Raw genomic sequence first — 13,648 nt, 5'->3', positions numbered from 1 at the left:
CTGGAGTCTCTGCATGACAGCATAGACCAGGGCCTGTCTCCATGCTCTACTGGGTGGACTTCACATGGGAAATGAAGTTCTTTTATCTTCATCATTAATACTTGGGGCTGTTAAGCGTATAGTTGGCCTTCCCTTATGTAATACATTGAAGGCTACACATTGAAGGCTAGAATGGAAGCTACTGAGCTAGCCCAGGGCTGGGCGGGGAGTGTTTTTGAGTTTTCTTCTTTTTAGAAATGGATGCAAAACCAGGCATGGTGGCGCATGCCTTTAATCCCAGCACTGGGGAGGCAGAGGCAGGCAGATTTCTGAGTTCGAGGCCAGCCTGGTCTACAAAGTGAGTTCCAGGACAGCCTGAGCTATACAGAGAAACCCTGTCTCGAAAAACCAAAAAAAAAAAAAAAAAAAAAAAAAAAGTGGATGCAGGCTGGCAATGGTGGCACACACCTTTAATCCCAGCACTTGGCAGGTAGAGGCAGGGGGATCTCTGTGAGTTTGAGGCCAGCCTGGTCTGCAAAGCGAGTTTCAGGACAGCCAGAACCATTACACAGGGAAACCTTAAAAAAGCTACAAATAAAAACCAACCAACCAACCAACACAAAACGAATGTCTCTCTCTGTGTGGGGTAGTGGTTGAAATGTGTGCATGCATACATGGAGACCATCCTCAGAAACCCTGTCCCCATTCTTTGAGGCAGGGTCTCTCATTGACCTAGAAGAGCACCCGATTGGCCAGAGGGAGCATCAGGGATACTCCTGACTCTGCCTTCCCAATACTGAGACTGTCAGACCCACCACCTTAGGCTGGGCATCGTTAAGTGAGCTCTGGGGATCGAATTCAGGTCCTCAGGCTTTCAAGGCAGTCACTCTACTGACTGAGCCTCACCCTTTCCCCACATCCCTGAAATTTTATTTTCATTAAGGAACTACAGCATTGGTTTCTGTGTTGGTTCTAAAAGACCTATCTCTGCAAATTATGGAGGCAGCACTTTCAGCTCGGCTAAACACGTGGCCACATGACTGCAGGAGGTGGTGGCAAGTCCCTAAATGCAGCCTGGCACGAGAGTCAGCCCAGGATGACTGCACAGCTTCTGCTGAGACAGGGTTTCCTCCAGGCTAAGAATAAACAGTGGACATGGGTGTTTTGGCACAAGGTGCTAACTCCAGGCAGAACTGGCTCCAGGCTAACAACACAGCCAGTCTACATTATGGTCACTGGTGGGGCCTGGCAAAAGCCTGAACTCCCCAGGCTGTGGGACCTGATGGCTCAACATACTCAGGGACACGTGTTTGAAAGAGGGATAAGAAACCAGGACAGAGTTCAGACAGGCTGGGAGAGGGCAGAGGATGGGGAAAACAGGCCTCAGTCCTTAGCATGGTGCCCTTCCCTGGGACCAGGATGCAAGAAGCCTTTGAAAAAGGGAGGAGAGCATGGTTTGAGAGAGACCAGCAGAGCCAGCCCATCACTCGGGAAGAAAATTCCAGATCGCAGTCCTACGAGACAGGAATGGTGCCATGGGATAGGGAGGTGGGCAGAACTATGGGAAATCACTAATAATCTTTCATCAGGCCTCTGATACCCAGCAAAGGCCACTCGAGGGAGAAGCTGGTGACTCATAGCAGTTGTTGGAGCCTGTGCAATCTGCCAAGTATAGCTTGGGTGGATGGGTCAACCTTGCTCTTCTTTCCCTCTCTTACCCTGCCCCTCCCTGTGCAGGGGCAGTGGCAGCTGGCTGCCCCGACTGTGTTGTATGTGTGTGTGTCGGGGTGTGTGTGTGTGTGTGTGTGTGTGTGTGTGTGTGTGTGTGTGTGCAGAGGTGCGGAGGCTGTTCAGTGCTTTACCAGTAAAGGGAACCTGCTGGCCATTTTTCTCAGCTAGTGTCTCCTTCAAGAAGGCCTCTTGCATCCTGGTCCCAGGGAAGGGCACCAAACTAGGAGACTGAGTCCTGCTGATGGCATATCTTTGTCCAGGCCACCTAAACTCTCTGTCCTGGTTACCCAGCCCCCTTTCTTACCATCTTATAAAGATACCTAGGAAAAAGTGTCCCTGGGAATCCTGAGCTACAAATTGCCATGCCCTGGGGAGTTGAGGGCTTTGCCAAGTCCCATCATTAGCTCAGCTGCTCCCAGCTTATCCACGGTAAGGCATCTCAATGGCAAGTCACCTGCAGACAAAACAGAGTCTGGTCCTCTGATTCAAGACAGAGACCTCAGTCTTGTTCACATGGTGTCTGCTCTCACCCCCTCACCCTCTTTCTCTTGGGTGCCCCACGTAAGTCCAACACCTGGGACACTTGTCACCCATAAGGATCTCAAAGGAGCATGTCCCTCACCTCCCCATATCAAGAATAGAACATTTTAAAAATGTTTTTATTTCATTAAAAAAAAAAGACAGAACTAACAATCCCAAACCATTGATGGGTACAGAGTCACAGGGGCTTAACTGGTGAAACACACTGGGGAGGGGTTGGGACAGAAGAAGGGTGGGAAGGTGGGCTCAGACCTGAGCCTGTCAGCAGGAGGGTCCAGTTCTACTCCCTTTGTCTCACGGGGAGGGCAAAGCTGGAGACCAAGTTCTCCAGAATGAGGCTGGCAGTCAGCAGGAGAAAGGTTGCAAGGGCTGGGGCCACTGAGGCCTTCTTCCTGGGTTCTACCCCTGTCTCTCTTCTTCCTATCTCCTTCTTGGTCCCTGGAGTGGGCCTGGAACCAGACAAGAGGTAGGATTCATCGGAACACAGCTTTCTTAGGTGGAATCATGGAAACTTCTGGGACCACAGTTGGGATGGTGGTGGCTTCAATGGAAGTTTACCACAGGCTGCTGCTCTATTGCCAGAAGAGACATGGGACAGCTCCTGGGTCTCCCTGGGGGCTGAGGCTTCCTTCAGCCTTGTTAGATGTAATAATGGTGGTAGAGGAGAGGGGAGGGTGGGTAGGGGAGGGTAGGCAGGGAGAGGGCCTGCAGCAGGGACAGACCACACATGTCTTGACATTGGCGCTCATTTGTGGCACATGCTTGGACACATACTAAGGAGCCAACCTGGCCAGGAGGGCATGATTCTGAGCAGGCAAAGGAGCCTTGGCATGCTCATGTCTCAGCTCACCATCTCATAGGCAACCGGCTGGAGCTAGAATACGGGTTGTCTTCTTCCGGTGGTGGGGCGGGGGCAGGAAAGGACAGATAGACCTGCGTCTGAACTCTGAGTTAGCCTAGGGGGTGGGGGTGGGGGGGCTCCATGAGCAGGTGACTGAGGTAAGAATTGGCATGTTGTCACTTCTAAGTGAGACAGTTACCGGGGTCACAGCAGACTACTATTCAAAAGTGGATTAAGAAGTCTCAAAAAGTAAGAAACGACTGATCCTTAGAAAGCACGTGTGTTATAGAAAAGAGGGTGGGTTTCACTTTCTGGAGAGTTCTTTCGAACCTGGACATACTCGTCTGGTTATTTATTTATTTTTCGTCCACCTCAAGAGGAAGAGGGGGGTTGGTTGGACAAACTGTAGGACACAGAACACATCCTTGGATTCAGGCAAAGACAGAAAGCCCAGCATGGCACCTTGAGTCAAATGCTCACGGAGTCCTGGTGTGGGCAGAATAAATTATAATGGCAGGAGTTGAGGGGAGATGGTGTTGCTCTTTTTCAGGATAAAGAGGTGAGTACAGCTTGGTCTTCTGATGATGTTCTTCAGTATGCCACCACTCATAACCACTTGGAAAATGATGCTCGCTTTCTTTCTTTCTTTCTTTCTTTCTTTCTTTCTTTCTTTCTTTCTTTCTTTCTTTCTTTCTTTCTTTCTTTCTTGTCTCTGCTCACTCTCAGTTTTCCCTTTCAAATCCTTAAGCTTGTACATCTGTGTCAGAACACCCGGTTGGAAGTGGGAGTATGGCTCCATGCCCCAGCAGGGCCCTCTACTGCTCAGGGGACAGAGTGGTTCCCCAGGCCAGTGTGGAAGGACAGAGCCAAAGGCCACATGCCCACCATCCCTCAGATCCTCGAAACCCTCTGGACCTCCAAGATTAGTCAGTATGTCCTGTACATTCCGAGCTCAGCGGAAACTTCCAGAAGCAGGTATGAAAGCCAGCAGAGCCTTCGAATTTGCCCTGGTTTCCTGATCTCCTGAGGTGGAGAGCAGCAGGCCCTAGGACAGCTCGAGGCCGAAGCACCAGTTAGCCATAGAGCTTTCTCTTCAGAATGGGTGATATTTACAACCACCAGCTCCACCAGGGGGCCAGACAGAGGCTGAGGGAGACACAGAGGGGAATGGAATGAGCTTAGGCTCATGTCGGGCTCCAGGACACAGGAACGTCTGGGCAGGAAACAGTCGATGGGAGGCCAGAGGTCCCAGTGCCCGGAAGAAGCCTCCCTGTGGCCCAGCGCCCAGCGAGGGGGGATGCGTTTGACATCTGGCATGACTGGTTTCTTGGTTCCCAAGAGGCAGGCTGATGCAGCTTCTTGAAAATTCTTGGGCCTCTTGAGAAGTTCCAAAAACCCAGAGGGCAGCAGAACAGCCTGCCTTGGGAGAAAGTCAGCCTTCTGTTTCTACCTTATCCCTGATTCCAATCTCCCGACTTCCCTCACTCTGAGCTAGCCCATGGCGTCTTCTGGAGGCCAGGGAGGGTCACACTCAGCTCCAGTTCACTGTCTATATAATCTTAAGGGTCACCCTGTTCTGTGTCACACAAACAGCCACCTTGGGGGAGGCCTGTGCCGAGAGGGGTGGGCGGGTCACACGGGAGTCGTCCGCCGGTTCAGCATGCTGACATGGAAACCCTCCTTTAGGTCCTGTTGGAAGAAGTCATGCATCTGCAGGAAGCCAGCGTCCTGGTCCGGACTGTAGCTCGCAGCTGTGGTCACCTTAAGGGGTTCTCTGGAGAGCGTGTACATGGACAGCTCACCCATGGGAATGGCTCCGGTGATCTTCAGGCCCACGGGAGATGCATCCCTGGAGGGTGAGGCCTCCGTGGACCTTGAACTGGACCTGGACCGCCGTCGCCGGTACCTGTAGCTCGGCATCCTGGCGTAAGGAGAGGAGGAAGAGGCCTTAAGGAACTCCCGCTTGGTCTTAAACCTCAACTCTTTATTTTTCTCAATGTAAATGTTTACAGCCAGGACGCCCACGGTCTCCGCCACAATAAATGACAGGGCTCCAAAGTAAAAAGACCAGCCGTAGTTGTAATGGTTCTTTTTGTCTTCGTCACGTTTGTCACTGGGGTCGCCCGTGTTGCTGGAAATGTAGACGATGATACCGATGATATTACTGAGGCCTGAAAGAAAGCGGGGCAGGGAGAGAGATGGAGGTTAGACTCACAACAGGAAGAGGAGAATGGAGAGCAGGCTGCTGAACATGGGATGGTGGCCAGCCTTCTCCTCAATGAATATTTATGTATTATGGTCGTCGATCTATTTTTATTTTTCGAGACAGCATCTAATGTAGCCCAGGCTTGCCCTGTGTTTATGTAACTGAAGATGACCTAGAATTTCCAATTAATCCCCCACCTCCCAAGTGCTGGGATTACAAGCATGCACTACATCAGCTGGCTTGGTAACTAATTCTTTTTTCTTTCTACCCTTTTTCCATCCCTCCCTTCTTCCTTTTTTCCTTCATTTTCTTTCCTTTTGAGAAGGCCTCATGTAGCCCAGGTTGGCTCAGATGTCCCTAGGTATCTGAGGATGACTTTGAACTCCTGGTCCTCTGTTTAAAAATACTTATTTTATGTGCATGTGGATGGGTATTTTGCCTGCATGTCTGTGTACCACTTGTTTGCCTGAAAAGGAAGGAAGAGGAGGGCATCCGATTTCCTAGAACTGGAGTTACAGATGGTTGTGAACCGCCATGTGTGTACCGGGAATCGAACTCTAGTCCTCTATAAGAGCGGCCAGTGTCCTTAACCAGTGAGCCATCTCTCCTAGTCTGGATCTCTTCTGCCTCTATCTCCCAGGTGCTGGGATTAGAGCTGTGCCCCACCACCACAGCCAGCTTGGTAGCTAGTTTCTCCCTCTACGTCCAGTCACCCCTGGGTGTTCGTGAGAGATACAACTCTCAGCAGAACCCAAAATCTGTGATGATCACCTCCCTTAGAGTACTGCAGCATTTACCTGTAACCCACCCAACTCCCTGATATACTTTAATTCATCTCTAGATAGCCTGGAACAGCCAACACAAATCTATGCTAAGAAATGAATGCTATTCTGTCCTTCCTATTCCAGCCCCCGATCCTGTTTTTAAAGAGCAAACTCCCTTGGGTCTTGGCATCCCTGAGGCATCACATTCTTCCCTCATATCCAACCCAGCCAGCTGCTCCTGACCCTGTTAGAGGTTTGAAAAGCACCCAGCACCCTGTTGTATTTTACACACCTGACTTTTTGATATGAAGTGCAATTTTGGACACCATCAAATTAACCTCTCCAAAGGACACAATCTGGTGATGCATGGACAATGTGTGTGACCCTTTGCGACGTGTGAAAACCCATTTGTGATGCTGTCATCTCCTCAAACAAAAACCTCATCCCTGCCCCAGTCTTACACACCTGGCCTCTTCAAGTTAACCCCACGCTGGGATTTCAGACTGCCCTCTCACCAGGATGCATACTCCTGGAGTCCAAGACCATGCATTCAGGCACTCCACTACAGCTTCAGCTCCTGTCTGGAGGGGAAGCCCCCGCATACCTGCCGCCACAAAGAGGATTCCCGCGCTGAGGACAATATTGTTCTTGCGGCTGTAGATCCTCCCAGCGCCGATGCAGAGCCCTCCGAGCAGGAGCAGAATGGTGCTGAGAATGGGAAAGACACTGGAGGCTCGCACAATGCCTAGGCCAGGGTGGGAACAAAGCAGACACTGGAGTGAGTCCAGCCAGCACCCCTGCCACGGCCATAGGTATCTCTCCCAGGAGTCCTGCTGCTGGACCTGGGCAAAAAATGCCTCTAGGTTGGCTGTTTACTTTCTCAGAAGCCAACTGATCCATTATCACACCAGCCTGCAGGTCGCCGGGCCTCTTCTTGGGTGTGGGTCGCATTTCCTACAGAGGAGAGGGATCAGAGTCCCTCAGTGGCATTGGAGAGGCCACAGTAATTAATGCTCTGGTTGGGACGGCACCGATACAACAGCTCACAGCCCACTAAGCTCTCTCCTGAATGGTCCCATAGGAGCATCAGAAGGCTGAGAAGTGCTCTAGAGTGAGCTCTGACCAATGGTTGAGAGAAATAGGCTTTAGCATATTAAGTGGGACTAGGTGTGAGACCTGCTCTGTCACACACACTGTGTTCTTGGCCAATCGGTTCACACTTCAAAGACTTACTTTCTCCACTTGTGAAAAATGGCTTTAATTGTTCAGTTCCCTCCTCATTGGTAAGCGATACATTCTAAGTTGGGATTCCTATCAGGACCCTGTGTTTTCTCATAGACTCAATGATAAAGTTAACATTTTACATTTTCATTTAATGTTGCTGTCATGTGGATGCACGTGCCACAGCCCGGGTGTGGATGTCAGAGGACAGGTCTGTGAAGTTAGTTCTTCTGACTTGAAGTGAGAGTTCTGTGACTGTGATCGAACGTAGGTCACCAGGCTCGTATACATGACAAGTACCTTTACCCAGAGCTGTCTTGCCAGTCCACTATGATAAAACCTAATTGACAAATCAAGTATAGAAAGTGACCATCGCAGCTAATAATGAAATGGGAAGACTGTAACACTGTAACAAAAGTTAATTAAAAAACCTATGGGTTCTTTATTTCTGGCATTTTCCATTTCGTAAGTTTAAATTGCTCTTGGCTAAAAGCTCAGAAATTAAAGCCATGAATTTATGGGGGCCACTGTGCTGTGCCTGGTTTTGTCCTTGTGGGGCAATTAGCACAAGGCTGGCTGCAGTATGCACTTTCAAAGTGGCTAGTTCTGTTCAGCAAGTCACTGCTAGGCCTGGTGACACACGAAGATGTGCAAGCTCACAACCTGTGTGAGTCACAGAAGAGGCGGCAGGGCAGGGCACAATAAGATACTGTCCATCACACTAGCCAGCAGAACCATGCCTGAATCCTTGTTCTGCCCCTGACCAGCAGGGTTGGAGGCAGGGCCAGGAAGTTCAGCGACTGCCCGAGGCACCGTTTTATAACTTGCCCACAGTAGTGACATCAAGCTGGAAAGGTTGACCGTGTCCTTTCCCTGTGGATGTGGTTGCCCCTGGGAAAAGGTATTACTTATGTGTTTAGGGACCTTACAGGCCTCAAGATGAGACCATTCTGAATGCACCCAGGGCTCAATTTCTGTTGTTTTCGTGATGGTTTGTTACAGCTCCTCCCCCAGCCCCCCAGGAAATGAATGCCCATCAGAGCACACAGTAGGCTTCTGGTCTTCACCCCGAGCGTCTGGGTAGATGACAAGGTCAGAGGAAGGGAACAGAATCATGGGAGATGCTCAGAGCTTGGCCTCCTCTGTGTTCTCGCAGTCCTAGAGAAATTCAATTGTGTGGGCCTTGGTAGTGCTCTGGAGGACTGTGAGTCAGGAAACATGGGCAGGTGCCCCTCCTGAGCCAGCTGACTGGCTTGGGGCCGTGCGGCCTCTGAAGGCGGTGTTTGTCTCCTTTTTGTACACCCACAGTGTGAGCCCCTGCTCCACAGAGAAGGGATTGTGTGGGGGCATTAAATGAAATCGCCTCTCTCTGCCACTTCCTCCCCGACTCCTCTTAGCTTTCTTGTAGTCGCAGGGTTCTGGGAGGAGGCTTCCTGTGTGCTTCTCAAACATGCCTCTGAGCCAAGATGGCCAGACTCACGTCCCCACCCTGCCCTGCCTTCGGAGGACCAGCCAGATGGTCCAGAGGGAACACTGGAGCCCTGTGGCTCAGAGACACCCATCCAGGTGAGTCCTGCCAGCACGTGTCTCTTGCTACATGGACTCAGATGCTCCTCGGGTGTCTTGCCACACAGACTCTGAGAAGCTGGAGCCAGCCATGCCCCAGTGACCACATCCAGCCATGGTGGGGAGTGGATGATAAATGTCTGGAGGACGATCACTGTCTTGTAACTTACTCTAAGCCTTACTGTGGACTCACAGTTGCCTGGACACCAGCGAGAGACATTTAACTGGAAATCCTGAACCTAGGAGGGAGGTGCCAGGCCCGGGACAAGACAGGCAGGAACGATGGGGACAAGACACACCTGAGAAAGAGACTCTCCACAGGGTGTGAGGTGTTGACTTCCTTAGTGCCCAAGCTGTCAGTGTGTGATGCTCTGAGGTCTCCAAGTACCCAATGAAACTCAAAATTCATGTACAGACTCTCGTAGGAATGTGAGGCTCAGAGTTGACTTGCTTCTTGAACTTTCTAAGGTAAGACTGAGGGGCTGCTGGGCTGCTGTCTCACAGGCCTTCCGTTGCCACAGAACCTTCTGTGCTCTTCAAACTCCTATACTCGTGACACCACACGGGGGCCAGAGCTGTTTCCATGTCCCTGTATCCCACGTGCTTAGGATGGTGATAAGCCCGTGACAGAGTTACATTAAATGAATGAAGAGATAGATGACATCATCCTATGAGCCACCAGAGACCTCTCTCCAGGGATCCTCTACACAGAGACCAGAGGGCTGAATACTGGGAATCAGGGTAGCCTGGGAGATACAGGCCCTGTGGCCACAGGGACTACGACCATCACAGGTCTTAGAGTTGGTATGCCGCTGGCTCCAGGTTTCCCTGTGTCTTGGAGGAAGGTGGAAATCAATTTTCAGGGATCTATCTCTACAGCCACCAATGGACACACATTAGCTTGTTAGGAACCTGGCCATCTTGTACATTTGAGATCACATCCTTTGTGGGAGAGACAACTGTCATATCGCCACTATCACTCCAAGGCACTCCCAGACCCCCGGGTACCCAGGGGACACTGCTGGTGGGAGGACCTGTGGCATCAGGGCTGAGGCTTCAGACCCTTACTCTGTCCTTCTCTATCCCATGCTGGACCCCAGGAGGATGACTGAATGGACCAAACCATCAAGGCTTGGAGGACAGTATCACCGATGGAGATAATCCCCAAGGCTTCCCTCTGCCGAGTTGCAAAATGAAGAAGCTGCCATACTCTTGCCTAAGGGTCTCAGCTCTGTCCTTCCAGCTCCCTCTCGTGAGCTCTGCATCGCAGAACCGGAAGGATGCCACTCACACCGTAATTTATGCATGCGGCATTTTTTGAGTTTCAAAAAATGTGCAATCTCCTTCATCTACAGTCACCCTAAGGGGACCTCATTTACCACTTAGAATGTGAGCCTCCAGTATGTCGAATCAGAGGACAGGAAGGCAACAGGGAAGAAGATAGGGAGGTGGGTTGGAGGCAGGGCTCTGGCCGTATTATTTCAGGTTCTGGGCCTGGCTGGAGCCGCCTCACATGGCCTCAGCTCCATGGGAACCGCACACTATTCTACTTCATCTGATGACTCATGATCCAAATCCTTTCTTGTAGGGGAAAAAAAGACCCATAATCAGGTGCCCGGTGAATTATGCTCTCTCTAAGGACGCACTGGTATCGATTCTCTATGTGTGAGGCTGGGCCTGAGCCCCAGGGTGCTGCGAGAAGCAGCTTTGTGTCTTCTGGCTGATGGGGAGGAGGGAACGACACAGAAAGCCTAGCATCCATTTTTACCTTTCTCTGCCTGCGGCTTCCTCCCTTCTCAAGGTGAGGGGTCCAGAGGTCCACAGATGAACTCTGGACAGACTTTAGGAGCAGGAGTAGCCCATTCTTTGGGGTTCAGCATATGGTGTGGGTACCAATGGGGAGGCATAACTAAGTCATCATATGGGAACAAGGGCTTAAGGGCAGTCCATAGGCAGAGGCAGTGGCTACGTAAGTTGGGGCTGAAGGGATGTAGGGACACCTGTCAGAGGAGGCCCTGCCAGCTTCATCACCAACTGTGGGATTCTTTTTTTTTTTTTTAATTTCAATTATTTTACTTATTTACATTCCAGTCATTGCCCCCTCCCAGTCCCCCCTTCTCACAGTAATATGTGTATGCCCCTGATTTGTGGCTCAGTCTCTGGAAGTTCCCTGGAGTCTGGGTTTGTTGAGTCTGCTGGTCTCCCCTTTCAGCTTCTTAACTGACAACATTCCTCACAGAAGCAGTCTGGTGAGGTAATCCCTACACAGTGTGCCTCAGATGCTCCACCCCACAGGAAGGTGTGGCCTGGGCAGAGCCTTTTAGCTTTTTTCAGGACTGGGCTTTACAGAGCTCAGGCTGGCCTCAAAGTCACTACACAGCAGAGGACGACCTTAGCCTCCTGGTCCTCCGGCCTCTACCTCTTGAGTGTTGATATTAGTCTGAACAGTTATTACCAGAGAGCTTGTATCTTCTCTTTTTGTAAAATTGGAGGCGGGGGTCTCTAGATTCAGTCTAGACTCAATTTACTACATAGCAAGTGCTGACCTTGAATTCCTGAGCCTCCCTCCACACCTCTGGAGTGTTGAGATTACAGCCTGTGCCACCAAGCTGGGCTTAAGCTGTGCTGGCTGGGGATGGAACCAGAGCTCTGTAAGTACTAGGCAAAACCTCTACCAACTGAGCTACATCTCCAGTGGAAGTTCCTACCCTCAACTTCACTTGCTCTACCAGGAGTCCTCTGAAGCTGTTCCTAATGGCTTGGGCCTCAGTGTTTGTGGGCCTTGGCCCTTGATCCACTGTGCCTACCTTCAAATACACAGTATGCCAGGCCACTCTTGCACTAAGCCCACCCTCTGAGCTCAGGACTTTTAAATCCAAATGCCCTCAAGCCCCCAGGGTGAAGAACTGGGGCCAAGTCGACAGGGCTCACCTCTCTAGCCCCTCCCTTCCTCTCCCCTCCTCATACAAAGCATCTGAGGTACTTGTCACTCACGGAGGAGGTACTCGGAGCTGTCGTGGTCGTAATCGTTGTCCTCTGGGAAGTGGTTGATCCGGAAGCAGTGCCCTCTATAGATGCCTGGAGGAAACAAGGGGAGACACGGACTGTGAATGTCCCGTGGGTTCAGACAACCATTCATTCCAGATATGGAAACTTTGGGCAGGTCACAGGGGCAGAGAGAAGAGAGGGTGCGTCTGAAGTCCCCACTGCGTAGTGTCCCTTGGGGACGCAGACACACCCAGAGGTCTTGCACCCTGGAATGAGCCTCAGTCAGAGCTGTATCATTTCTGGTTACGCCTCAGAATCCTCAAGGGTGAAACAACACATCTCACTGTCAGGACAAAAGGCCCCAAACAGCGGGCAGGATCCCCAGACCCAAGGGGATTCTAGGGTTGCTGCCTGAAAAATGAGCAGGAATTTGTTCCCCAGAAGGGGCAGAGGGCCTTTCAGTCAGACTCCTAGAGGCACAGGTCAGGGGGGTGGGTGCTTATACAGAGTGGAGTGAAGGCCTCCCTGCAAGTGCTAGAATGGGCTCAGATTCCAATCCCCTCTGTACTGGCCGGTTTTGTGAGTCAACTAGACACAAGCTGGAGTTATCACAGAGAAAGGAGCCTCCCCCGAGGTAATGCCTCCATGAAATCCAGCTGTAAGGCATTTTCTCAATTAGTGATCAAGGGTGGGAGGGCCCATTTGTGAGTGGTGCCATCCCTGGGCTGGTAGTCTTGGGTTCTTTAAGAAAGCAGGCTGAGCAAGCCAGTAAGTAACATCCCTCCATGGCCTCTGCATCAGCTCCTGCTTCCTGACCTGCTTGGGTTCCAGTCTTGACTTCCTTTGGTGATGAACAGCAATAGGGAAGTGTAAGTTGAATAAACCCTTTCCTCCCCAGCTTGCTTCTTGCAGTTGTGATGTTTTGTGCAGGGATACAAACCCTGACCAAGACTCTCTTATTCCAGTTGAAGGTAGAGAGCCAAGAAACTTCCAGAAGGGTATGATGATCTCCTGTGCGGACTTCTCCTCTCCACTTGGAGAAGTGGTCTTCAGAGTGTAGAAAAGCAGAATTCCTGGTTTATTCAGGAACTCAAGGACAGGACAGTTCTCCCTTCCAGAATCTCCCATCCATTTTCTCCCAATCATCTGTTGCCTATCGGCCTGCGAATGCCCATCGCTGAACATACCAGAAGAAAGGGAGTCACATGAGGCAGGGGGAGGTCATGCCACTATGTGCCTGTGCCTGCTAACACCTCATGCCTATTCAACCACATGACTCCAGCAGCCGATGGCCAGAGCCCTTCCTCCCCAACTCCTTAACTGGTCAGAGCTGGTCTATTCCCAGCTGTAGCCAGTTTTTCTCTTGAAGCTGTTGCCAAGCATCCTACCGGCTTCCAGCAGTCCAGCCTGGCCTCACAGTGGGTGGGGACAGTACTGGAGGCTGGAAGTGTGCCAGGGATACATCTGTCTTCCTGTGTGTCCCACTAAGGTCTCCGTGCTAAGTTGGGAGTTTGTCACTCTCCTACCTGGAGACACATGAGCTGCTGACCAGCTGCCCCCTCCAAGCTCTTCCTCTCCCTCCTCTCTTCAGCTGCTGCTCCAAAGACCCGTGTGCACAGGAGCAGCTTCCCTGGACCCCTGGTCAGAGGTGCAGGAGACAGACGAGAGTCTCAGAGGAGGTATCTTGGGTGGGGTGTGTTTTCTGTGGGAACTCCGTTAACCTTGAGTTCCCTCGCCTATGCAGTGGCGATAAACCTCATCTCTCATCTCAGCTCTCAGGTCCCTTAGAACTACAGATGATACTGGCGGGGC

General features: G+C 51.2%; 1 protein-coding gene across 1 annotated transcript in view; it reads right to left on the bottom strand.

Annotated features, from left to right (window-relative positions):
- Positions 1–3,724: 3,724 nt before the first annotated feature.
- Cacng4 (calcium voltage-gated channel auxiliary subunit gamma 4) overlaps positions 3,725–13,648 on the bottom strand; it is a 59,921-nt gene continuing 49,997 nt past the window's right edge. The window contains exons 2-4 of the mRNA XM_021177846.3: positions 11,843–11,926; positions 6,666–6,806; positions 3,725–5,262 (exon numbers count right to left, since the gene is read on the bottom strand). Of these exons, the coding sequence (XP_021033505.1) occupies positions 4,724–5,262; positions 6,666–6,806; positions 11,843–11,926 (764 nt within the window). The 3' untranslated portion in view covers positions 3,725–4,723. The remainder of the gene's footprint in view (positions 5,263–6,665; positions 6,807–11,842; positions 11,927–13,648) is intronic.

Source organism: Mus caroli, unplaced genomic scaffold (assembly GCF_978045245.1).
Source record: "Mus caroli unplaced genomic scaffold, Mus_caroli_1 scaffold_13, whole genome shotgun sequence".
Taxonomy (NCBI): domain Eukaryota; kingdom Metazoa; phylum Chordata; class Mammalia; order Rodentia; family Muridae; genus Mus; species Mus caroli.
The sequence above is the reverse complement of the archived record's forward strand: the minus strand, read 5'-3'. Positions and strand labels throughout refer to the sequence as shown.